General features: G+C 39.9%; 1 protein-coding gene and 2 pseudogenes across 1 annotated transcript; all 3 read right to left on the minus strand.

Annotated features, from left to right (window-relative positions):
* Positions 1-9,791: 9,791 nt before the first annotated feature.
* On the minus strand, positions 9,792-11,787 carry LOC129048985 (ankyrin repeat domain-containing protein 33B-like; annotated as a pseudogene).
* Positions 11,788-15,302: 3,515 nt separating this feature from the next.
* LOC129048986 (tripartite motif-containing protein 64C-like) lies at positions 15,303-15,909 on the minus strand. The gene has a single exon (XM_054526207.2). The coding sequence runs from the start codon at positions 15,856-15,858 to the stop codon at positions 15,331-15,333; it is 528 nt and encodes a 175-aa protein (XP_054382182.1). The 5' UTR covers positions 15,859-15,909; the 3' UTR covers positions 15,303-15,330.
* A 5,058-nt stretch (positions 15,910-20,967) lies between these two features.
* On the minus strand, positions 20,968-26,368 carry LOC129048987 (tripartite motif-containing protein 64-like; annotated as a pseudogene).
* Positions 26,369-26,573: the final 205 nt, after the last annotated feature.

Here is a 26,573-nt window from a genome sequence, read left to right on the forward strand (position 1 = left end):
GTATTAATCTATCCTTTGAGGTAATATTATTTGACCTTCTATGCTGGGCTTTATTTTGCAGTTCTCACCACAGATATGAATAATCCTTCATTATTAGTGTGCTCGTCTACATTGAAATACACAAGGTGATCAGACCAATGCTGGATTAATTAAATATTGGAAAAAAAGTAACTAAATATTGACTCCTACCTCAAACCATATGCAGTCATTTCCAGATAGATTCAAGTCCTGAAAGGAAGGGGAACCTGATACAATATTCTCATTTCTTAACCAGGGCACAAATTAATAATTAAAACAATCAGTTCATTTATATTGATAATGTTGACTTCTGTGTTTCAAAAAACATTATGCAAACTAGTAGTGGAGAAAGATATTCACCCCAACATACATATAGTAAAATATAATACATGTATATGATGAATACTTAAATTGTGATAAATGAAAGACAGTGAACTCAATAGAAGATTGGCTAAAATATTTGAACAGACACTTTACAGAATTGGATACATAAATAACTAGCCAAATATAAAAAAGTGCTCATTTTCATTAGCCTTACAAAAGTAAGAATTAATCCACCAGTTGTACCACAGGCCCCCATAAAAATAAATAACCACAATTTAAAGACACACAATATTGTGTGTTGTCAAAGATACAGAATAAATGAAATTTATTCATGGCTGGAGAGATGTAAATGGAAATCCCTTTTGGGAAACTGACTATTAGCATTTCTTATGGGCTAGATATTCTAATTCTAAAATATAGTCAACTGATTGCCTACATATACTTCAACATACACAATATTGTTCACTGTATCAACTTTTATAGTAGCTCCAAATTAGACCCCAAATATTCTTCAACTGTAGAATAGCTAAATAAATTGGGTGTATTTATGCAAAATAATCCTATAAAACAGAATAAATAACTCACTGAATGCAACAAAGCTAATGAATCTCAGAAACAGGTTAATAAATTAAACAATAAAATTGAAGTTAAGAAAAGACTCTTCCATGTATATAATATATTGGTAATTGTAAGCTCTTTATGGGTTCCACAATTACATGAACACTGTGGAATTATAACTTTTAAGATCCAAAATGTCAAATAATGCATAAGGTAGTAGAATAAAAAAGAAGCCCAGGCATGGTGGCACACACCTCTAATCCCAGCGCTTGGGGAGACCAAGGTGTGAGAATGGCTTGTGGCCAGGAGTTCCAGACCAGTGGAGGCAAAATAGTCAGACCTCATGTCTACTAAACATTCCTTTAGAAATCAGCCTGGCATGATGGCACATGCTATAGTCCCAGCTACTCAGGGGGCTGATGCAGCAGGATGGCTCGTGCCCGGAAGATCCAGGCTGCAGTGAGCCATGGTGGTGCCCTGCAGTCCAGCCTGTGACAGAATGACAGTCTGTCTCAATAATAAAACCAACTATAATTACTTGATATAACACAAACCAATATATTATAAATGCTCTAATTATAGGTATTTTAAATATTGATTTATTTAAAATAACTGAGAAAGCTGGGATAGCTACATGTTTGCTTAGACCAGACAAAAGTGCCCTGGGAAGTAAGTTTAAAGTATTTTTATTAGAGCAAGTGAGGATGAAGTGCTTTACTACAAATGTGATACACACCAGAATCTGCTATGAATAGTCTCATGTCTAGAGGATTTGTGGATATCTAGGTAAGCAGTAATTCTTGGGTGCCTGAAGCCTACAAGGTGCATACTCAGTGTGTCTTCTCTGGAGATGTCTTCTCTGGAAATTTTGATTTGTTTTTTATTATACTTTAAGTTCTAGGGTACATGTGCACAACATACAGGTTTGTTACATATGTATACATGTGCCATGTTGGTGTGCTGCACCCATTAACTCGTCATTTACATTAGGTATATCTCCTAATGCTATCCCTCCCCCTCCCCCCACCCCACAACAGGCCCCAATGTGTGATGTTCCCCTTCCTGTTTCCAAGTGATCTCATTGTCCAGTTCCCACCTATGAGTGAGAACATGAGGTGTTCGTTTTTTGTCCTTGCAATAGTTTGCTGAGAATGATGGTTTCCAGCTTCATCTATGTCCCTACAAAGGACATGAACTCATCCTTTTTTACAGCTGCATAGTATTCCATGTTGTATATGTGCCACATTTTCTTAATCCATTCTATCATTGTTGGACATTTTGGTTGGTTCCAAGTCTTTGCTATTGTGAATAGTGCCACAATAAACATACGTGTGCATGTGTCTTTATCCTTTGGGTCTATACCCAGTAATGGGATGGCTGGGTCAAATGATATTTCTAGTTCTAGATCCCTGAGGAATCGCCACACTCTCTTCCACAGTGGTTGAACTAGTTTACAGTCCCACCAACAGTGTAAAAGTGTTCCTATTTCTCCACATCCTCTCCAGCACCTGTTGTTTCCTGACTTTTTAATGATTGCCATTCTAACTGGTGTGAGACGGTATCTCACTGTGGTTTTGATTTGCATTTCTCTGATGACCAGTGATGGTGAGCATTTTCTCATGTGTTTTTTGGCTGCATAAATGTCTTCTTTTCAGAAGTGTCTGTTCATGTCCTTCGCCCACTTTTTGATGGGGTTGTTTGTTTTTTTCTTGTAAATTTGTTTGAGTTCTTTGTAGATTCTGGATATTAGCCCTTTGTCAGATGAGTAGATTGCAAAAATTTTCTCCCATTCTGTAGGTTGCCTGTTCACTCTGATGATAGTTTCTTTTGCTGTGCAGGAGCTCTTTCATTTAATTAGATCCCATTGGTCAATTTTGGCTTTTATTGCCATTGCTTTTGGTGTTTTAGACATGAAGTCCTTGCCCATGCCTATGTCCTGAATGGTATTGCCTATGTTTTCTTCTAGGATTTTTATGGTTTTAGGTCTAACATTTAAGTCTTTGATCCATCTTGAATTAATTTTTGTATAAGGTGTAAGGAAGGGATCCAGTTTCAGCTTTCTACCTGTGGCTAGCCAGTTTTCCCAGCACCATTTATTAAATAGGGAATCCTTTCCCCATTGCTTGTTTTTGTCAGGTTTGTCAAAGATCAGATGGTTGTAGATATGTGGCATTATTTCTGAGGGCTCTGTTCTATTCCATTGGTCTATGTCTCTGTTTCGGTACAGTATGATGCTGTTTTGGTTACTGTAGCCTTGTAGTATAGTTTGAAGTCAGATAGCGTGATGCCTCCAGCTTTGTTCTTTTGGCTGAGGATTGACTTGGCGATGTGGGCTCTTTTTTGGTTCCATATGAACTTTAAAGTAGTATTTTCCAATTCTGTGAAGAAAGTCATTGATAGCTTGATGGGGATGGCATTGAATCTATAAATTACCTTGGACAGTATGGCCTTTTTCACGAAGTTGATTCTTCTTATCCATGAGCATGGAATGATCTTCCATTTGTTTGTGTCCTCTTTTATTTCATTGAGCAGTGGTTTGTAGTTCTCCTTGAAGAGGTCCTTCACATCCCTTTAAGTTGGATTCCTAGGTATTTTATTCTCTTCAAAGCAATTGTGAACGGGAGTTCACTCATGATTTGTCTCTCTGTCTTTTATTGGTGTATAAGAATGCTTGTGATTTTTGCACATTAATTTTGTACTCTGTGACTTTGCTGAAGTTGCTTATTAGCTTAAGGAAATTTTGGGCTGAGACGATGGGGTTTTCTAAACATTCAATCATGTCATCTGCAAACAGGGACAATTTGACTTCCTCTTTTCCTAATTGAATACCCTTTATTTCTTTCTCCTGCCTGATTGCTCTGGCCAGAACTTCCAACACTGTGTTGGATAGGAGTGGTGAGAGAGGGTATCCCTGTCTTGTGCCAGTTTTCAAAGGGAATGCTTCCAGTTTTTGCCCATTCAATATGATATTGGCTGTGGCTTTGTCATAAATAGCTCTTATTATTTTGAGATATGTCCCATCAATACCTAATTTATTGAGAGTTTTTAGCATGAAGGGCTGTTGAATTTTGTCAAAGGACTTTTCTGCATCTATTGAGATAATCATGTGCTTTTTGTCTTTGGTTCTGTTTATATGCTGGATTACGTTTATTGATTTGCATATGTTGAACCAGACTTGGATCCCAGGGATGAAGCCCACTTGCTCTTGGCAGATAAGATTTTTGATGTGCTGCTGGATTCGGTTTGTCAGTATTTTACTGAGAATTTTTGCATCGATGTTCATCAGGGATATTGGTCTAAAATTCTTTTTTGTTGTGTCTCTGCCAGACTTTGGTATCAGGATGATGCTGACCTCATAAAATGAGTTAGGGAGTATTCCCTCTTTTTCTATTGATTGGAATAGTTTCAGAAAGAATGTTACCATCTCCTCCTTGTACCTCTAGTAGAATTTGGCTGTGAATCCGCTGGTCTTGGACTTTCTTTGGTTGGTAGGCTCATAATTATTGCCTCAATTTCAGAGCCTGTTATTGGTCTATTCAGGGATTCAGCTTCTTCCTGGTTTAGTCTTGGGAGCATGTATGTGTCTAATAATTTATCCATTTCTTCTAGATTTTCTAGTTTATTTGCATAGAGGTGTTTATAGTATTCTCTGATGGTGGTTTGTATTTCTGTGTGATCAGTGGTGATATACCCTTTATCATTTTTTATTGTGTCTATTTGATTCTTCTCTCTTTTCTTCTTTATTAGTCTTGCTAGCAGTCTATCCATTTTGTTGATTTTTTTCAAAAAACCAGCTCCTGGATTCATTGATTTTTTGAAGGTTTCATTGTATCTCTATCTCCTTCAGTTCTGCTCTGATCTTTGTTATTTCTTGCCTTCTGATAGCTTTTGAATGTGTTTGCTCTTGCTTCTCTAGTTCTTTTAATTGTGATGTTAGGGTGTCAATTTTAGATCTTTCCTGCTTTCCCTTGTGGGCATTTAGTGTTATAAATTTCCCTCTACACACTGCTTTGTGTCCCAGAGATTCCGGTATGTTGTGTCTTTGTTCTCATTGGTTTCAAAGAACATCTTTATTTCTGCCTTCATTTCGTTATGTACCCAGTAGTCATTCAGGAGCAGGTTGTTCAGTTTCCATGTAGTTGAGCAGTTTTGAGTGAGTTTCTTAATCCTGAGTTCTAGTTTGATTGCACTGTGGTCTCAGAGACAGTTTGTTATAATTTCTGTTCTTTTACATTTGCTGAGGAGTGCTTTACTTCCAACTATGTGGTCAATGTTGGAATAAGTGTGATGTGGTGCTGAGGAGAATGTATATTCTCCTGATTTGGGGCGGAGAGGTCTGTAGACGTCTATTAGGTCCGCTTGGTGCAGAGCTGAGTTCAATTCCTGGATATCCTTGTTAATTTTCTGTCTCAGTGATCAGTCTAATATTGACAGTGGGGTATTAAAGTCTCCCATTATTGTTGTGTGGGAGTCTAATTCTCTTTGTAGGTCTCTAACAACTTGCTTTATGAATCTGGGTGCTCCTGTATTGGGTGCAAATATATTTAGGTTAGTTCTTCTTGTTGAATTGATCCCTTTACCATTATGTAATGGCCTTCTTTGTCTCTTTTGATCTTTGTTGGTTTAAAGTCTGTTTTATCAGAGAATAGGATTGCAACCCCTGCCTCTTTTTGTTTTCCATTTGCTTAGTAGATCTTCCTCCATTCCTTTATTTTGAGCCTATGTGTGTCTCTGCATGTGAGATGGGTCTCCTGAATACAGCACACTGATGGGTCTTGACTCTTTATCGAATTTGCCAGTCTGTGTCTTTTAATTGGAGCATTTAGCCCTTTTACATTTAATGTTAATATTGTCATGTGTGAATTTCATCCTGTCATTATGATGTTAGCTGGTTATTTTGCTCAATAGTTGATGCAGTTTCTTCCTAGCATTGATGGTCTTTACAATTCGGCATGTTTTTGCAGTGGCTGGTACTGATTCTTCCTTTCCATGTTTAGTGCTTCCTTCAGGAGCTCTTGTAGGGCAGGCCTGATGGTGACAAAATCTCTCAGCATTTGCTTGTCTATATAGGATTTTATTTCTCCTTCACTTTTGAAGCTTAGTTTGGCTGGATATGATATTCTGGGTTGAAAATTCTTTTCTTTAAGAATGTTGAATATCGGCCCCCACTCTCTTCTGGCTTGTAGAGTTTCTGCTGAGAGATCTGCTGTTAGTCTCATGGGCTTCCCTTTATGGGTAACCTGACCTTTCTGTCTGGTTGCCTGTAACATTTTTTCCTTCATTTCAACTTTCATGAATCTGACAATTATGTGTCTGGGAGTTGTTCTTCTTGAGGAGTATCTTTGTACTATTCTCTGTATTTCCTCAATTTGAATGTTTGCCTGCCTTGCTAGGTTGGGGAAGTTCTCCTGCAAAATATCCTGCAGAGTGTTTTCCAACTCAGTTCCATACTTCCCATCACTTTCATCACCAATTTTTTCACATAGTCCCATATTTCTTGGAGGCTTTGTTCATTTCTTTTTACTCCTTTCTCTCTAAACTTCTCTTCTCACTTCCTTTCATTCATTTGATCTTCAATCACTGATACCCTTTCTTCCAGTTGATTGAATCGGCTACTGAAACTTGTGCATTCATCACATAGTTCTCGGGCCATGGTTTTCACCTCCATCAGGTCATTTAAGGACTTCTCTACATTGGTTATTCTAGTTAGCCATTCATCTGATCTTTTTTCAAGGTTTTTAGCTTCTTTGCAACGGATTGGAACTTCCTCCTTTAGCAGGGAGAAGTTTGATCGTCTGAAGCCTTCTTCTCTCATCTTGTCAAAATCATTCTCCATCCAGCTTTGTTCCATTGCTGGTGAGGATCTGCATTCCTTTGGAGGGGGAGACATGCTCTGATTTTTAGAATTTTCAGTTTTTCTGTTCTGCTTTTTCCCCATCTTTGTGGTTTTATCTACCTTTGGGCTTTGATGATGGTGACGTACAGATGGGGTTTTGGTGTGGATGTCCTTTCTGTTTGTTAGTTTTCCTTCTAACAGTCAGGACCCTCAGCTGCAGGTCTGTTGGAGTTTGCTGGAGGTCCAATCCAGACCCTATTTGCCTGGGTATCAGCAGCGGAGGCTGCAGAACAGTGAATATTGCTGAACAGCAAATGTTGCTGCCTGATCATTCCTCTAGAAGCTTCATCTCAGAGGGGTAAGTGGCCGTGTGAGGTGTCAGTCTGCTCCTACTGGGGGGTGCCTCCTGGTTAGGCTACTCAGGGACCGACTTGAGGAGGCAGTCTGTCTGTTCTCAGATCTCGAACTCTGTGCTGGGAGAACCACTACTCTCTTCAGAGCTGTCAGACAGGGACATTTAAGTCTGCAGAGGTTTCTGCTGCCTTTTGTTCAGCTATGCCCTGCCCCCAGAGGTGGAATCTACAGAGGCAGGCAGGCCTCCTTGAGCTGCAGTGGGCTCCACCCAGTTTGAGCTTCCAGCCCGCTTTGTTTACATACTGAAGCCACAGAAATGGCGGGCGCCCCTCCCCCAGCCTCACTGCTGCCTTGCAGTTGGATCTCAGACTGCTGTGCTAGCAATGAGTGAGGCTCTGTTGGCATAGGACCCTCTGAACCAGACACAGGATATAATCTCCTGGTGTGCCGTTTGCTGAGATCATTGGAAAAGCGCAGTATTAGGGTGGGGGTGACCCGATTTTCCAGGTGCCATCTTTCACAGATTCCTTTGGCTAGGAAAGGGAATTCCCTGACCCCTTGCACTTCCTGGGTGAGGCGATGCCTCATGCTTCTTTGGCTCACGCTGGGTGGGCTGCACCCACTGTCCTGCACCCACTGTCCGACAAGCCCCACTGAGATGAATCTGGTACCTCAGTTGGAAATGTAGTAATCACTCATCTTCTGCGTCGCTCATGCTGGGAGCTGTAGACTGGAGCTGTTCCTATTCGGCCACCTTGGAACCCGAGTGTGATTTTTAAATGATTTTTAACTTCCCATGGCGGAAACAGGAAGGAATGCCTGGCAACCCACAAAGGGTCAGATGCCACATCAACCAGAGCAGAAGCTGCCTAACCCTGGCTGTTCCAATGACAATTAGACGTTCTTGGGAAGGTGGAGCCCTTTGTGGGAGCTCCACAAAGTGGCCACTTAAAGGTGACTGAGGCCTCTCAAAATCCCTGTGTTAGAGCTGCAGCTCTCCATGTGGGCTGCAGTGCAGTCACCTATGGAGCTTTAGGACAGGCCCAGGGCTCATCTCCCTGGACCAGTGCCTTGAGAACTTTCGCAGAAGGGATAGCCGGCTTGGAGAAGCGTGCCTGGGAGACCATGTGGCACTGCCTGGCTGGGTCCTCAGCTGACAGAGGTGAGGGTAGGGCTCATGGTGACTTGGTAATGCTGTGAATTAGGTACATGTAGCAGGAAGGTGCCACAATGCCAAGGCCACACATCTTGGAAATTCCATGAGGTCTGCATGAGGTTGAACTAAACACCAAGTGCAGTCCTCAAAGGAAAAATAAAAGAAATATCCACATAAGGGACTCTTTGGAACTGAGTCTGGAAGAGAGGGCTGCCTGGTCCACTCCAGGAGAATTTGCCTAAAACAAGTTTGCTTCCCATTGCATTCTCTTTGCTTGTTCTAAACATCACCTCCTCCTCATTCCTGTAATTTGCATCATTCTGGGATCCTTACTCTTGTTGCATCCTTTATTACATTTTAAGGATGCCTGGATTCGATTTACTTAAGAGCATATATGGCTTAATTTTGTATTTCTGGTAATCATTTATTACATTACCCCCATTTTATCAAATGACACGTTTTTCTCACCTCTTTTTTTAAATATGTTAAAGAGTTTGTATCCAGTTTATCTAAAACTCCTTGCTTAAAATGAGTTTAATTCTAGCAATACATACATGCTTATTTTTGCATTGTTTTATAATTTGATGATAAAAGTTTTTCCCCAATATATGACTGTATGGATAATACTTTTTAAAAAGATACAATAAAATCTGATCTCTCTGTCTCACTTGATCATGTGGCTGAACTAGTCAATCCCTCCAACAAATAGAAATATCCGGCATCACTTAATCTAATTAATAAAAACATGCAGTGTGCACGTGCACCCATGATGAGAAGAAAAGACCAAAGCAAACAGCCCAAAAGGAGAGAATCCCATGATTTCTGTGTAAACTCCTACAGATATCATAAACATTTATTGCTAGAAACAGTATTTTAAATAAAAGGTCTTCAGGCAAGTGTATTAAAACTGCCTTGGATACAAGGGGTCCTACAACTTGTAAAAATTGGCAAATTGGATAACGATTAAAAATACAAAATTACACAGAAAATACCCTTTAATAAATTTATTTTTTTAAATTGAGACAGAGTTTGGCTCTCGTTGCCCAGGCCGGAGTGCAACGGCGCGATCTTGGCTGCCTGCCACCTCTGCCTCCAGGGTTCAAGCGATTCTCCTACCTCAGCCTCCCGAGTAGTTGTGCCACCATGCTCGGCTAATTTTGTATTTTTAGTAGAGACAGGGTTTCTCCATGTTGGTCACACTAGTCTCAAACTCCCAACCACAGGAGATCCGCCTGCCTTGGCCTCCCAAAGTGCTGGGTTTACAGGCGTGAGCCACCGCCTCCGGCCTAATAAATTGATCTTCAAAAACATCTTAATGGAGGTTCTCTAAAGGGAGCCTTTTAGGCAACATGCCCTCTAGGTGTACTGATTGCTAGGGTGGCTGGTGTCAGGCGAATCGATGTGGCTCCCCCAGGCCCTTCCTGGGAGCATCCTAGAGAGACAGCGTGGAAATACACGCGGCCCGGTGGTCCCGGGAGCTGCCATGGTGCCCAGCCACGCGGCCTCGCCCTGCCCTCAAACCCCGTGTCAAGCACCCGCGGATTCTCACGTCCTCTTCTACCAGGGCAGCGGGCGCTTCTCCTGCACCTTGGCCTGGCGCTTCTTCTCGGCCTCCTCCGCCTCCGGTTTCTCCTCCTTGGCCACCTTGTTAGGCCACCTGGGTATCCGCATATGGCCGCTGTCCTTGGTGTTGCACTTCCGAGCTGGCCTCTTGGGCTGGAAGGTGGGCGCGGGTGCCTTGCTGACGCGGACCCGGGGCACCACCATGCCTGGCCGCCAGCTGCTCCGCCGCAGGCGCTGCAGGGGCAGGAGGCTGGCCTTCCACGCGGCGGGTTCGGCAGAGCCCCAGGACCCCGGCAGCGGGGCAGGTGGGAGGCAGGCTCTTGGGGAGCCCTCCCGGGAGCCCGGCGCCCCTAGGCCAGGCCGCTTGAGCAGCTCTGCGCACTCCGTTTCCCCCGCCCCCTGCGCCCCGCCGCCCCCTGCGCCCCGCCGCCCCCTGCGCCCCGCCGCCCCCTGCGCCCCGCCGACCCCTGCGCCCCGCCGACCCCTGCGCCCCACCGACCCCTACGCCTCGCCCCCAGAATTTCCTGCGCTGCCAGGATTTCCTGCGCCGCCAGGATTTCCTGCACCGCCAGCCGCCTCTTCCCACGCACAGGGTGCTCTCGGGATACACGGTCTGGCACGCGAGGGCCACGGGCGGGGCTGTTAGAGGCTCGTGGTCATCCTGACCATGGGGTCCAGGGCGCCTGGGTCCTCTGGGCCCCGCACGGAGCGCGGCGTCAGCGCGGACAGCTCGCAGTCCCTGACCCTCTGCAGGTAGTTTTTGGAGCCCTCGGGCTTCAGCGCCCTCTCGTGGAGCGGAGGCAGCTACAGTTGGTACTTTTCCCCCAACCGCTCCTGGCAGGGGCGCTCCAGGAGCCTCTGCATGAGGCGACGTGTAAGTGGCCACTCATCTGGCGACATCCCACGGCGAGGACCCTCGTGTGAACACCCGCCCCTGCTAGCTCAGGGCTCCGATGTTTTCGGTTCGACCCTGCATGGCGGCTTTCAACCCAAACGCATCCCTCCTTCAAGGTCAAGACCCAGGACATAGTTCAACAAGTAGTTGGTGATGATAGCGTGCCCTGACTGGGCCAGAGCAGGCTCTTTAGTAAAACAGCGCAGGAAAGTCATGAAACAGATGCTCAGCTCCTTTCTTCATTTTCACTTTAATTCCGTGATGCCTCTGTGTCCGTCTGACGACATCTCTCCTGGGGTCTGGGACTCTGCTGGTCTTCAATGCCTACTGAGAAGGGTTCCTGGCCATCATCAGCCATGAAAACCTCAAAGCCCTCTGTCCTCAACGTGGGATCCCTGGGCCAGCGGCATCAGCCTCACCAGGAAACCTGTTCTTCTGCTCATTCTTGGGCCCCACCCCAGGCCTATTCAAAGAAAGACTCCAGGGGCAGGGCTTGGCAGCCTGTGTTTCCACCAGATCTGTGTTAAAGCTCAAATGAACCAACCAGCCCAGGGGATGCTGACGCAGGAAGGGCAGGGCTGAGAGCCAGTGTCTAAGGCAACTGTACCCATGGGGCCAGAGGCAGCTCCTGCCTGTGCAGCTATGATTAGGGCTGCGTTCCCCTCCCTGTCCTGCCAGTTGACATCAATGTGGGGGTACTCAGCTAAGGCCATCACGGTATATCCACAAAGTCGTGGTAGCAGGCGACAATAAGGCCGGTCCAGCCATTATGGTATGTCTCCTGCACCTTCTTAAAGCTCACCCCACACCGCACCAGCGTCTGCAGCTGCCCCACGCCTCCAGGATGCCCTCCTCCAGGACGCTCTCCATGCCCTCGACGCCGTGCTCCTCCTCGTCCTGGAAAGGGTACAAAGAGTCATCAGAGGCGATGCTGTGGGTGTCCGGCAGACTGGAGAAGTCCTGGAACTCTTTGGAGTCAGTGCGGTCCTCCTCGACCTGTGCGCCTAGGAGTGGGGATGGTGGTGGTGGGATCATGCAGCGCGCCCCGCCACCCTGCGGCCAGGTCCCAGCCAGCAGCACCATGCTGGAGGCGTGGGCGGGGGATCGCGGCACTGTCCCAGAAAGCCTGGCGAACACCAAGGTCCCTGCTTCTCACTACTGAGTCCCCAGAGAAGCCCTAGCTCCCGCCCCCAGCCCGGCGGAAACTTCCCTTCTTTTACATTGTTAAGTTTGTTTTTATTTTAATTTTCTTAGGACATTGATAAAATCACTTTCGGATAATTGGGATTAAAAATTAAATAATTTTCAACTTTACCTTTTTTTAAAATTGTCACAATTCATTTTAATGCTTTTATTCGTTTGTAAATTTTAATTACTGTAATTTATATCTTCAATTATTATGGAAGAATTTTAGAAAAGTCTTTTCACATATTAAAGTCTAATTAATTAACTATTATTTATTCTCTCCTCTATCTCAAATACGGACTTTAAACTTTTAGAACATTTTATGTTTTGAGACTCTTGTTACTTATGTGACATTTTAACTATTATTCTTCACTCTTCTAGTGAATTTTTAATGTCATTCAAAGGGTACATCTTTCTATAGTGAGAATTAAACATAGTTCTCAAAAATATTCTCAGATATTTAGAATTTCACCTTCCACTGGCATGTTAAGTATGTTCTTCTAATGCATGTTTTTCCCCCAAGTCCTCATGTTATAGTCCATTTTCACCCTCCATTCAGGAGGTGATTTTATTTATTTATTTATTTATTTATTTATTCACTGAGACAGAGTCTCACTCAGTCTGTCACTGAGGCTAGAGTGCAGTGGCATGATCTCTGTTCACTGCTATCTTTGCCTCCTGGTTCAAGTGATTATCCTGCCTCAGCCTCCATAAAAAAATCTGTAACCAGGCTATTGATAAATAACTTCTTTTAGGGATAAAAAACTCAGAAAATTCAGGATTTCTGGATTGATGATTTACAATGTTTTTAGTGGTCTCTCTTTGATTTATTTCAATTGTAAGTAATTCTTGGTGATATTCTAATGTAAATTCTGTCAGGTGAAGAGAATAAATGAATTAAGTATCTCTAGGAGAATCAATAGAATAAGATTATCTTGGTTAAATGGTTGAGAAAATATGGTAAATAGACACAAAAACTTTTTCGTCTTCCAAAATCAGAGTCAAATACTACATGATCATAAAGTAGCTAATACTGTCTTTCTGCAAAATGAATCTGAGCTAAATTAAAAGAATGTCAGAAATAAATTTTTCCTTGAAAACTAGGAACAAATAATGTAATTAAATTATGAGGCTTTGACTGTTGCATAGAGTTTTAGCATCAACAGAAAAGCTCACAAAACATAGGTGAAAATCAAAAAGGAGTGCTGGGTTGGAGCCCTAAGATGAATAATTTTATCATCTCAGATCACTTGGAAACAAGCAGCGAGTCTAAAAGAAGCTGATGATAAGCTTTCTCTCCGCTAACACCTAATGTTCTGCATGAAATGTGTGAAGGCAGAAGAGAGACAGTTTATTACAGTCTATGGGGTATAGAGTGAAGTAATAAGAGAACAATTCTGATAAGTATTTTCAAAATTTGGAGAATCATTCCTATCTAAATCATTCATTTAAGGGACTAAAATACAAGTATGAGGTTTCTTGCTACCTAACCGTCAGTTAGCCAGGCTCTAAAAAGGACAACGCTGGACACCTCGACTGTGATAAAAAGCAGGGTTGACTCACTCTTGAATACTAAGAACTGGTGCTAACCTTAGGCAGCAGCTTATCTATTTGGTTGAGGTTCAGCTTTGTTTCATTGAACAAATCTCTTGGGTTATTTTCAGTTGTGCCAGTCAATTAATTTGTTTTCTGAATCAAATGATAAGAATAAATATGGTTTTGAGTGTAAACAGCATTCCCAGATATATCTTACAACTTGGTGTGCCATCTGCCTAATTTTGAACCCATAGGTGGGAATAAATGCATTGTGAAAAACACCAGGTGATTTCCTTAAAGCCAAATACTCTTGTCCCTCCTACTTTTCTTCTGGCTTTCCTGCTGCATGGGACATGGCAATAAATGGGAGTTTCCTGCACACAGAGATAAAATGCACTTTTTGAAGATGTCAGTCTTCTTCTTGACTAACTCCTATATTGGTCCAAACATGTGAGAGAAATGCACCTTCTGAATCGTTTCAAATTTGTGGTCTTTGTTAGAGCAGATAAGCCGGTGCCCTAGGAGACGTAGCTATTACATTCTATTATAGAATTTTCCATTCTGTATCATCTGGATTCTTATTTAAAGTGTAAACTAATTTTGTTCTTTCTACTGCATAAGAAGGTTTATACCACTTTATGCTTAGTAATTAAATTTATATGTCAGTTTAAGGCCAGTCTCCACTATTCTAAGTCCTGCTCCTGTTCCCCATCATCTTATATAGGAACCTTCATTTTCAATGGTTTATATTAAAAAACCTAAGACAATTGAAATCAACCCTATAAAAATTATGCTACAATTATTTTAAACCCTAACATAATAGTGTTATCTTTGATATCAATCTGAAAATCAATTTATTTCTTATCTTTTGATAGCTATTCATTAGTATGTTCTATCCTATTTTGTTACTTACATTTTGGAAAAGTTTCTCAATGTTAGAATAATATTTATACATATTAACTCCTCTACTTATCCATTAATTCATTTTATTTATTGTGTAATCTATTCTAAAAATTGCATTCGATAATGGTAATATATTAGCAAAGAAGACAAATACTGCCATTGCCCCCTTGGAATTTTCAATCTTGTAGTAATAAGTGTAAGAGTTTTCTGAATGTTATAATCTGATATAATATACTCGAGAAGATGTAATAGCAGAGCAACCCAGCACTGAAAAACTGTTGCATGAGCTGAAATGCGATTAATAACTAGGATGTTGAGAAATAATAAAGTCTGTGAGGTCAACTTAACGTGCTCAGACTTAGAAAGAAAATAAGCACACTTCTTTATTCTTTGTAAGATAAGATATCCACCAGTTCATTTTTCTACCCCAGCCTGGTTCAAATATACAAGTAAGACAAATGGTTTAGTATATACAAACTGAAAACATACTCTCTGAAAAAGAAATCAGATTTAAAAAAGAACTTATATTGTATGATTTTATTTACCTGAATGCAAAAACATAAAAAGTAGATTAAGTGTTCTGAAGGAATGGGGGAAGGTGAATGGAGAATAAATGTTAATGGGTATTGGGATTCTTCTGGAAGTGATAAAAGCGCCCAGGTGGTAAGAGAGTTCTGATGGCTGCTCAAGTGTGATGTACTAACAATCTCTGAATTAAGTACATTAGAACATGACTTTCACAGTAAGTGACTGAATCTCAAAAAAACTAGTACAAAAAAAAAACCATTATTGATGTTCTAGTAAAGATTCCACAATAATTTATTAATTAAAATAACTTAATTAACAAATGTACACATTCAAGGTGGTTATCCCATTTATAACCGTAAAGTAATTACATTCCATGAAGTTACAATGAGCTCACAGGCTCTCACACATAGGGTCTTAGGACGCTATTTGCCTCATATATGGGAGGTCACAACAAATCATCATGAAACCAACTTTTCATGTACAACCAAAGCAAAAGAAAGGCCTCAGAGGGGAAGAGAAGGAGGAAGGAGGAAAATCATAGATAAGAGAACCTTTAGAAACATCAAAAAAACTCACAGATCCATTATCATAATCCAGAAACACCCCAACCCGACCCTGAGGCCTTTGCACATACTGAATTAAAGGTGGAGAGTTGGTGGAGAGACTATAGTGATTGCTCCTCTTTGAGGAAATTGAAAAAAATGTTTCATCAGAATCAAAAACGATACTGGTATCTGCTGTCCTGGAATCTCGACAGACTCCCAGAATCCAATTGGAGGAGTGGGTCACATCCACTTCCCAGTAATGCTTGCCGGAGGTGAATGCTTGCGCTCCCCACACAGCAAAGCTCTCCACTCCCTGGAGATCCATGGGTGCACTGAGATGGTCATCTCCAAATATCACATGTCTCACATCCTCAGAAAGGCTTATATAGCAAGGAGTCATTTCCGTGCTCAGAGCATTATCCACTGACAAGGAAAAAAATATATTAGTGAGTACCATGAGGGACAGAGGCTCTGTGGCCCAATTATTCACTTCATTTGCTCTTCTTCCAAGAAAATACAGAAAAAAGGAAACCAAGAGATTTCAGCCCCATGCATCCATGAGGATGAAATATTATTACACCTCTACAGCATATACAATTATGTATCATTCCTTAAATAATAGAGAAAAAATGTGACCATATCACTGGGCAAAGTAATGATTTAATGTCTATCTCTGCATAGTTTGTTTCAGAACATATCTAAAATGTTTTTTTCTTCAATAGAAAAATCTTCTTGTATTATTTGTCTTTAAGATCATCAACAGGTAGACATCAATTTGCTGTGATGTGAGTATTTATTGGAATGTAAGTTATGCCTGTTATAGTCTCAAACATCAAAAATTTGGTAGAAATTAACACATGTAAAGTTTATAAGTTTCCAAAAAAAATACTCTGGCTTTACGTTTTCTGTTTAGGCCCTGATTCAATCTACTCTGGATTCCTGCCCTCTGCTACCTAGACCTGCTCTCTAGAATGGGCCTAACATAGTTAGGCCATGTTCACAGATCCCTCACCTTTCACTTGTTACAAGATGTTTCTGATGGCATTAGAATTATCCTGATTATGGATATTTTAGTCATTTTCTTTGTTGATCAAAATGTTCTGATTTTGTAAATAATAAAAATTACTTATAAAATGCATGTAAATGCACAAAGAATAGAAATAATTAAAAACCATTATGCCAAATCTAAGCCTTCAAAATTGAATTAAATTAAATAAACACAAAATACTGATGAACTCTTGACCTCAAGTGATCCAGCTGCCTAGGCCTCCCAAAATGCTGGGATTACAAAAACAGCAACTACATGCTGGAATGATGACTGGGAACTTGCCTAGAGTCTCCAGTGATTATCCTCCTCATAACAAGGCAGAAAGCCTTCCTCAGAATTATCTGGACTGACATTACTCATTGTCCAGACCTGTAAAGAGACTCCTGTAACCAGTGCTGTGAGTCTCAAATGTGCTCCTTCAATAATGCAGTAGAAGGCCTGAGTTTCCACATAGTAGCATCCTTGAATGCCTGGAGACTTTTAAGGCCTAAGAACGTATTGATCCTGTGAACTATATGCTTTGTAAAATCTCAGGTTATGTGAGGTGTTTGGACAAATTAAGTTTCAGGGTGATATCCACTATTGAGACAGAAAATTAGTCTAAAGAATTAAGACCTCAAAGTCCAGAATGAGAAAAAATTGTTTTGCTTAGAGCCTCCTTATAATTGTCTTACTTGTTTTATAGATATAAGCACTAGAGGACAAGCTCTACCTGATATAGCTGGCCTAGACATATGCAGAGTTATTAATTGCAGAAGAAAGAATTATACCTTTCAGATAAAATGGCTACAAAAAACAATTAGTTGCTGTTTTTGAGACAAGTTCTCACACTGTCACCGAGGCTGGAGTGCAACGGCACAATCAGAACTCACTGCAGTTTTCTACTCCTGGACTCAAGCAATCCTCCCAACTCAGCCTCCTGAGAAGCTGGGACAACAGGTGCACACCACCACTCAAGGCTAATTTTCTGTTTATTTTTTGGTAGAGATAAGGTCTTACTATGTTGCCCAGGCTGACCTCAAACTCTTGGCCTCCACTGATTTTTCTGCCTTGGCCTCCCAAAGCACTGGGATTATAAGAATGGCCACTGTAACCAGCTTTAGATCAATTTTATTTAATACAGATAGCTTCCCAACTGAAAATATCGTATTAGAATTCTCTTAATTCAGCAAAGCAATGTTATTACTGACCCAGTCTTCACTTATTTTCAGCTTACATGCAAGAACAATATTACCTTTATTTTTTAATTTGTTTTATTTTATATTTTCAAGGTGCACAATATGTCGTTTTGAGATACATGTGCATAAGGAAATGATTAGTATAATGAAGAAAATTAACAAATCGATCATATCACTTAGCTCTGCTTCTTTTTATGATAAGGACACCAAAAATCTAGTCCCTCAGAATATTTCCCAAAAACAATACAAGATTATCTAATATACCTACAGGTTGTACATCAGATTCATTTATTCTACATTACTGCACCTTTACAACTTTTGCCCTTCATTTACGTATTTCCTTCCCACCAATGTAACCACCTTTTTTAATGTATTGAACTTATAAAAATAGATTTCAAATATGAGTGGGACCATGAAGTATATTTCTCTGTGTGTCTGTCTTATTTCACTTAGGAAACCTGCCATTTACATGTCTCCTAAATTTAGTACAGAAATAAGGTGCTAGTCAAGAATATGTCTCAGTTTTGTTAGATTTTTTTTTTCAAGTTATCCTCTTTATCATTTTTTACTTTTTGTACTATAGAAGAGTGAAAATCCTTGTATTAAAAAAAACTGTAACCAGGCTATTGATAAATAACTTCTTTTAGGGATAAAAATTTCAGGAAGTTCAAGATTTATATATTAATGATTGACAATGTTCTTAGTGGTCTCTCTTTGATTTATTTCAATTGTAAGTAAGTCTTGGTGATATTCTAACATAAATTCTGACAGGTGAAGGGAATAAATAAAGTGAATATTTCTAGGAGAATCAATAGAATAAAAATATCTTGGTTAAATGGCTAAGAAAATATGGTAAATAGACGCAAAAACTTTTTCATCTTCCAAAATCAGAGTCAAATACTAAGTGATCGTAAAGTAGCTAATTCTGTCTTTCTGCCAAAGTGAATCTGAGCTAAATTAGAAGAATGTCAGGAATAAATTTTTCCTTGAAATCTAGCAACAAATAATGTAAGTAAATTATGAGGCTTTGACTGTTGCATAGAGTTTTAGCATCAACAGAAAAGCTCACAAAACATAGGTGAAAATCAAAAAGGAGTGCTAGGTTGGAGCCCTAAGGTGAGTAATTTTATCACCTCAGATCACTTGGAAAAAAGCAGCGAGTCCGAAAGAAGCTGGTGGTAAGCTTTCTCTCCGCTAACTCCTAATGTTCTGCATGAAATGTGTGGAGGCAGAAGAGAGACAGTTTATTATAGTCTATGTGGTATAGAGTGAAGGAATAAGAGAATATTTCTGATAAGTATTTTCAAAATTTGGAGAATCATTCCTATCAAAATCATTCATTTAAGGGACTAAAATACAAATAAGATGTTTCTTGCCACGTAACCCTCAGCTAGCCAGGCTCTAAAAAGGACAACCCTGGACACCTCGACAGTGGTAAAAAGCAGGGTTTACTCACTCTTGAATACTAAGAACTGGTGCTAACCTTAGGCAGCAGCTTATCTATTTGGTTGAGGTTCAGCTTTGTTTCATTGAACAAATCTCTTGGGTTATTTTCAGTTGTGCCAGTCATTGAATTTGTTTTCTGAATCAAATGATAAGAATAAATATGGTTTAGAGTGTAAACAGCATTCCCAGATACATTACAACTTGGTGTCCCACCTGCCTAATTTTGAACCTATAGGACGGGAATAAATGCATTGTGAGAAACACCAGGTGATTTCCTTAAAGCCAAATACTCTTGTCCCTCCTACTTTTCTTCCAGCTTTCCTGCTGCATGGGACATGGCAATAAATGGAAGTTTCCTGCACACAGAGGTGAAATTCACCCATTGAAGATGTCAGTCTTCTTCTTGACCAACTCCTATATTGGTACAAACATGTGAGAGAAATGCACCTTCTGAATCGTTTCAAATTCGTGGTCTTTGTTAGAGCACATAAGCCGGTGTGCTAGGAGACGTAGCTATTACATTCTGTTATAGAATTTTCCATTCTCTATCATCTGGATTGTTATTTAAAATGTAAACAAAGTTTGTTATTTCTACTGCATAAGAAGGTTTATACCACTTTACTCTTAGCAAGTAATTAAATTTATATGTCAGTTTAAATAAGGACAGCCTCCGTTATTATAAGTCCTCTTCCTGTTCCCATCATCTTATATAGGAACTTTCCTCTTTCGACAGTTTATATTAAAAAACCTAAGACAATTGAAATCAACCTTGTAAAAATTATGCTACAATTATTTTAAATCCTAACATAATAGTGTTATCTTTGATATGAATCTGAAAATCAATTCATTTCTTATCTTTTGATAGATATTCATTAGTATGTTCTATCCTATTTCGTTACTTATATTTTGGAAAAGTTACTTAATGTTAGAATATTTATACATATTAACTCCTCTACTTATCCATTTACTCATCTTATTTACTGTGTAATCTATTCTAAAAATTGCATTGAATAATTGTAATATATTAGCAAAGAAGGCAAATACTGCCATTGCCCCCTTGGAATTTTCAATCTGGTAGTAACAAGTATAAGAGTTTTCTGAATATTTTAATCTGATATAATATATTCAGAGAAGATGTAATAGCAGAGCAACCCAGCACTGAAAAACTGTTGTATGAGCTGAAATGTGATTAATAACTAGGATTCTGAGAAATAATACAGTCTGTGAGGTCAACTTAACTTGTTTAGACTTAGAAAGAAAATAAGCACTCTTTTTATTCTCTGTCAGATAAGATATCCACCACTTCATTATTCTACCCCAGCCTGGTTCAAATATACAACTAAGACAAATGATTTACAGTGTGTACAAACTGAAAACATACTCTCTGAAAAAGAAATCAGATTAAAAAAAAGAGCTTACATTGTATGATTTTATTCACCTGAATGCAAAAACATAAAAAGTAGATTAAGTGCTGTCAAGGAATGGGGGAAGGTGAATGGAGAATAAGTGTTAATGTGTATTGGGATTCTTCTGGAAGTGATAGAAGTCCACAGGCAGTAGAGAGCTCTGATGCCTGCACAAGTGTGACACACTAACAATCTCTGAATTAAATATATTAGAACATGACTTTCACAGTAAGTGACTGAATCTCAAAAAAACTAGTACAAAAAAAAAACCATTATTGATGTTCTAGTAAAGATTCCACAATAATTTATTAATTAAAATAACTTAATTAACAAATGTACACATTCAAGGTGGTTATCCCATTTATAACCGTAAAGTAATTACATTCCATGAAGTTACAATGAGCTCACAGGCTCTCACACATAGGGTCTTAGGACGCTATTTGCCTCATATATGGGAGGTCACAACAAATCATCATGAAACCAAATTTTCATGTACAACCAAAGCAAAAGAAAGGCCTCAGAGGGGAAGAGAAGGAGGAAGGAGGAAAATCATAGATAAGAGAACCTTTAGAAACATCAAAAAAACTCACAGATCCATTATCATAATCCAGAAACACCCCAACCCGACCCTGAGGCCTTTGCACATACTGAATTAAAGGTGGAGAGTTGGTGGAGAGACTATAGTGATTGCTCCTCTTTGAGGAAATTGAAAAAAATGTTTCATCAGAATCAAAAACGATACTGGTATCTGCTGTCCTGGAATCTCGACAGACTCCCAGAATCCAATTGGAGGAGTGGGTCACATCCACTTCCCAGTAATGCTTGCCGGAGGTGAATGCTTGCGCTCCCCACACAGCAAAGCTCTCCACTCCCTGGAGATCCATGGGTGCACTGAGATGGTCATCTCCAAATATCACATGTCTCACATCCTCAGAAAGGCTTATATAGCAAGGAGTCATTTCCGTGCTCAGAGCATTATCCACTGACAAGGAAAAAATATTATATTAGTGAGTGTTATGAGGGACAGAGGCTCTGTGGCCCAATTATTTACTTCATTTGCTCTTCTTCCTAGAAAATACAGAAAAAAGGAAGCCAAGAGAGTTCAGCCCCATGCATCCATGAAGATGAAATGTTATTACACCTCTACAGCATATACAATTATGTATCATTCCTTAAATAATAGAGAAAAAATGTGACCATGTCACTGGGGAAATAATGATTTAATGTCTACATCTGCATAGTTTGTTTCAGGACATATGCAAAATGGTTTTTTTTCTTCAATAGAAAACTCTTCTTGTATTATTTGTCTTTAAGATCATCAACAGGTAGACATCAATTTGCTGTGATGTGAGTATTTATTGGAATGTAAGTTATGCCTGTTATAGTCTCAAACATCAAAAATTTGGTAGAAATTAACACATGTAAAATTTATAAGTTTCTTAAAAAAAATACTCTGGCTTTACATTATCTGTTTATCTCCTGATTCAATCCACTCTGGGTTCCTGCCCTCTGCTACTTAGACCTGCTCTCTAGAATGGGCCTAACATGGTTAAGCCACGTTCACAGATCCCTCACCTTTCACTTGTTACAAGGTGTTTCTGATGGCATTAGAATTGTCCTGGTTATGGATATTTTAGTCATTTTCTTTGTTGATCAAAATGTTCTGATTTTGTAAATAATAAAGGGTGCTTGTAGAATGCATGTAAATGCACAAAGAATAGAAAAAATTAAAAACCATTATGCCAAATCTAAGCCTTCAAAATTGAATTAAATCGAACAAACACGAAATACTGATGCCACCATGAGAACTAGTGTCTTCATAACTACATGATCTGAATATTCTTCGTCCTCTTATTCTGCAGATAAAGTATGTATCTTGCTTTACATTTTCATCAAACTGTAAGTCAGGAAATTGAGCTTTGATCATTGTAATATTACTATGCAGGTAGAGAAGATGCACATGTTTTGGAAAACTATGTATTACCTACATGTCAAACCTAATAAAACTTAAACGGGAAAAGCCTCAACCAAGGGACCCAATAAGGAAGTAATTTGAGGCCGGACTGCCAAGCAGCTGGCTCTTGCCTCTGAAGTTGTTGAGCATGTCTAGGACTCCAGTTATGCGCCATGAAGTGAGCTCTGGGTTCACTGGCTGGGGCTTTTGCATCTGTGCCAAATCAGTCCTGCAAAGAAAATGGCCTCAGTTATATTTCCAGGCCCAGAGCTAATCACATAGTCATACGAAGATATCATATTTTCATGTAAGATGTTTCCTCAGAATTCTGCCAGTTTTGATTAACTGGGTGTACATTTTATTCCACACTCTAGGGGCCATAAGGATGTTACTTTTTCTAAACTTTACTTCCATAAAAACCCAATTTCCCCAGATATGTTATTCTCAGACATTATACAACTTCTAAAGTCATTAAAAGTCATTGCCTCCCTCTGCCCATCACACCACTTGAGGGTATGCAGAAATCCTGGAAATATTTCAGAGAGCAGAAAACTCAGGCAAAAACTTCTGGGACCTCAGCCTGCAGTTGTCACTAATGCTAGTCAGTGTCTAACAGAGAATGTTCACTGAGACAAAAGGCTTTAATCTTCCGTGCAAAACAAAGGAGTCTAATTCCAGCCTGAGAACCCTGCCACTGAGGGTCCCGAGGCAACCATTTTCCTGAGGTCTTTCCTAGAACTGGGTGTATGGTGATGGAGCAGACCCGGGTCATTGACGCTTTTAGGAACAAAACATCCCTCCTCAGCCCATCCTTAGGGAATCTCTCTCCTCCCTCTGTCATTTTTTTTTTTAACCTCCCACCCTTCTAGAGTAGAAGACACCTCTATGATTCCTCAGAGTAATTTTGTATTAAGATCTGTGGGGTATGGCCGGTCAGGATGGATGGATTGGGAAGAACAAACTTCCGAATGGCAAATTGTTTTTATGTATATTTTAATTCATACAAATTTTGAGGTGAAAACTTTCCAGACCAAAGAGAAGAAGACCTCAGGCCCTCTTTTGAAACAAAATTGGAATTAGCCACTGACAACGATGTTAGTACTCAAAATGTATACATCCCCTTCTTTCACAACAGAACAAATTTTTCAGAAATAGCGTTTTTTTAGTGTAAACTCACCTTGCTGATACATTTCTCACATCCTGCAAAAAAATGAAAGATAATGTTAATTATGAGAGATTTTTCCTTCTGCATCTTTTCTCATCCTCTTGTTTCTTTCTGTTTTAGTGTTTTAATAATGTGTATCTTTTTATTTCCTGCTAAGGAATCATTGAAGGCTACATTGATAACAGAACCTCAACTAAACAATGAAAAGCTTCATCAGTGGGCATTAAGAAGAAAGGAGCTCAGCAAGAGATGGTGGAGTAAAGCAAAGATATCTAGGTTTCCAGTGTCATTAATTTCCTAATCTTATTTCCAAGGAAAGGTCTGACCACACATGACAACTATTAAAACAAAACAGAGAACCATATGAGAAACAGAGCACATGGACATTGATGAGCAGCTTTGACAAACCTTGCCCAGGCAAGGGGAAACCCCTCAATGTCTTCAGCAAATCACTGCTGTGTGGGACATCAGAGTGAGGAGGAACTAGGGCATATAAATGGAGAATTACTAACCTTCCCCTGGCCTAGAGTTCTAATGATGTTAAATGATCTCTCTGTGTGGATAGTAATCCAAATTATATTGAAGAGAACTTTGTTACATATTATCTGCTAAAATGGCAAAAATTTCCCAAACATTACCAAAGTGTGCAGTAATAAGTGAATGGAGAAATGTAATGGTGGAAGTCAGACAGCATGTGCCACTTAGCTTAGAGCAGTGACATATGCTGGTGAAATTTGCATGTCCTGGCAGCATTGTCCAGCAAAGGCTTCCTGTCTCTGAGGGTGGACCTTCCCTCCTCACCTGGAGCAGCTCCACGTCAGGCATGTGGCATGCCTCCCACAGCTCTCTGTACATGTCTTTCATCCCTTCTAAATGTTGGGTCATTCTCACTTGACTGTCTTGTAGTAGTTGGAAAAGCTCTTTTGCTTCTCTTTCCAGTGCCTGCAGATGCTGTTGCTCCTCCTCATGGAGAAATACATGCATCTTTTGATAATGAATAGTGATTATCCTCTTCCTTAATGACACATAGTCCTGCAGAGATGTTTGGTTAAAAGGATTACATGTTCTCACTCTCAATAGAAAACTTCAAATAATTATATGCTGGGTGTAATCAAGAAACTTATAAACTTTCTGCCTCACTCTTGCAAGGAGTCTTGAATATTGGCTATCTTCTTCTGTCCATCTTTTTCAATGTTCCTATTTCTCTCCCTTTTTAAATCAAACCTATATAAAGACTCCTGGTTTCTGTCACTGTGACACTTCTTCACAGTTGTTACTGAGTCAATTGTTTCCTCTATTAATCTCTCTTTTAGGATTTTTCCATGTCTGATTCACCTACATGTTAAAAAACATTTAGCCATACACCATATTATGCAGAATTTTTTTACTTTTACCATATTTTTACTCTATATACTATTCTATTTCTTTCGTCTTCCTCACACGCAATCTTAGTGAAAGGTTGTCTCATCTGCAGTGTCTGAAAAGGTTTATGCCAACCTTCAAATTTCAACTAGAATACACATCATGCCGTTTATCCAATATACTAGAATTAATTTATCTAGCTTGTGTGGGCTTCTCTGTTTGCAACTCCTATTATATCAATTGAAATCACTATATTTTCTTGGAATGAAATCACTATCTTTCAACTGGTAGTTTGAATTTAGCTAAAAAGTATAAGCTAACATTGTGTTTATTCGTGTAAAAACAAAGAAAACATTTTCATCTTACCTTTAACGAATGAAATGTTCTAGTTTCCTGATTTAGATTGTTTCATGTCTCTTGAATGATTTTCCATAAATAGTCCATTTCGTTTATAAGTTTCTCCTGCAAAAGAAGCAAGAAGCTTAGCAATAATGAAGACAGTAGAGTAGATTTCATACTCTTATCAATAAAGAAAGGCTGTAATTGAAAGAAACATAAATTAAGTTAGAGTGGAGTGGTCAGATTTTTCCAAGTTAAACCCATTTGGTTCTAATAACTTGGATGTGAAAAGTGATAGAAACATAATAGAGAGTTTTAAGGGACCTTTTGGATAATATTATCAATTTTCTGAGAAACTGGCTTTTATATAACCTGACTTCTTTGAAAAGTGTTCTTGGTGCTGGCCACCAGCTCCACAGCTCCATTGTACACGTTTGAACAATTTTTCTAAGGAAACCTCCTTTAGTGAAGTCTCAACACAGCTATGATTAGAGTGCCAAATTAGTCAGCAACATTGAAAGGACACATTTGTGTGTTATGATTGACATGGAATAATCACCACATCCACCATCTGCATTCTCATCACCATCATTATCATAGGCCCTCATCATTCTTATTTGGGATTCTGTATAATTCAAACTGCCTTAGAGGCATCACGTACCCTGCATTCCTCAGCAGCCCATCCTATTGGGCTGTGGCTGTGAGCCGCGTGCTCTGGTGACTCAGAGCAGGGCCCACAGATCAATCTCTTGTCAGCCTCACAGAAGAGCTCCTTAGTCTCCTCATGGAGCACACAGATATTGTCTGAGTTGTTGATGTTCTGAGGTCTGGTCTGTCTGGCTAGGGAAGCCAGCTTTTTGAGTGCCACATTGGTGTTGAAGTTGGGCTTCTCTGAGATTTTTCTGCACATAGGGCAGTGCATTGGTGCTCTGCCTTCTTCTGAGCAGAGGCAGAGGCAGGGCCTGCAAAAGCTGTGCCCACAGTCAATGGCGACCGGGTCTATGAAGTAGTTCATGCAAATGCAGCAGATGAGCTCATTCTGGAAGACTCACAGGGCATCTGAATCCATCTTTCTGAAAATTAAAATAAAAAAAAGTGAGAATTTCTTTCTCTTATTTTTATTTGCCCTGATGAAAAGGAAAAAAAGGCCAGTGGACAATTTTCCTTATCTACTTGAGCTCTGTCCAATATGTCTAATAAGTTAGCTCCAGTACAAACTGAGATATAGTAAATGCAAACATGCTGGATTTATAAAGTTTTCCCTCAATAGCCAT

This window comes from Pongo abelii, chromosome 9 (assembly GCF_028885655.2).
Source record: "Pongo abelii isolate AG06213 chromosome 9, NHGRI_mPonAbe1-v2.0_pri, whole genome shotgun sequence".
NCBI classification, from domain to species: domain Eukaryota; kingdom Metazoa; phylum Chordata; class Mammalia; order Primates; family Hominidae; genus Pongo; species Pongo abelii.

What these genes read in the sequence shown, in the direction of transcription:
- LOC129048986 (XM_054526207.2), bottom strand. Translation starts at nt 15,858, where the DNA reads ATGGTACTCACTAATATATTTTTTTCCTTGTCAGTGGATAATGCTCTG.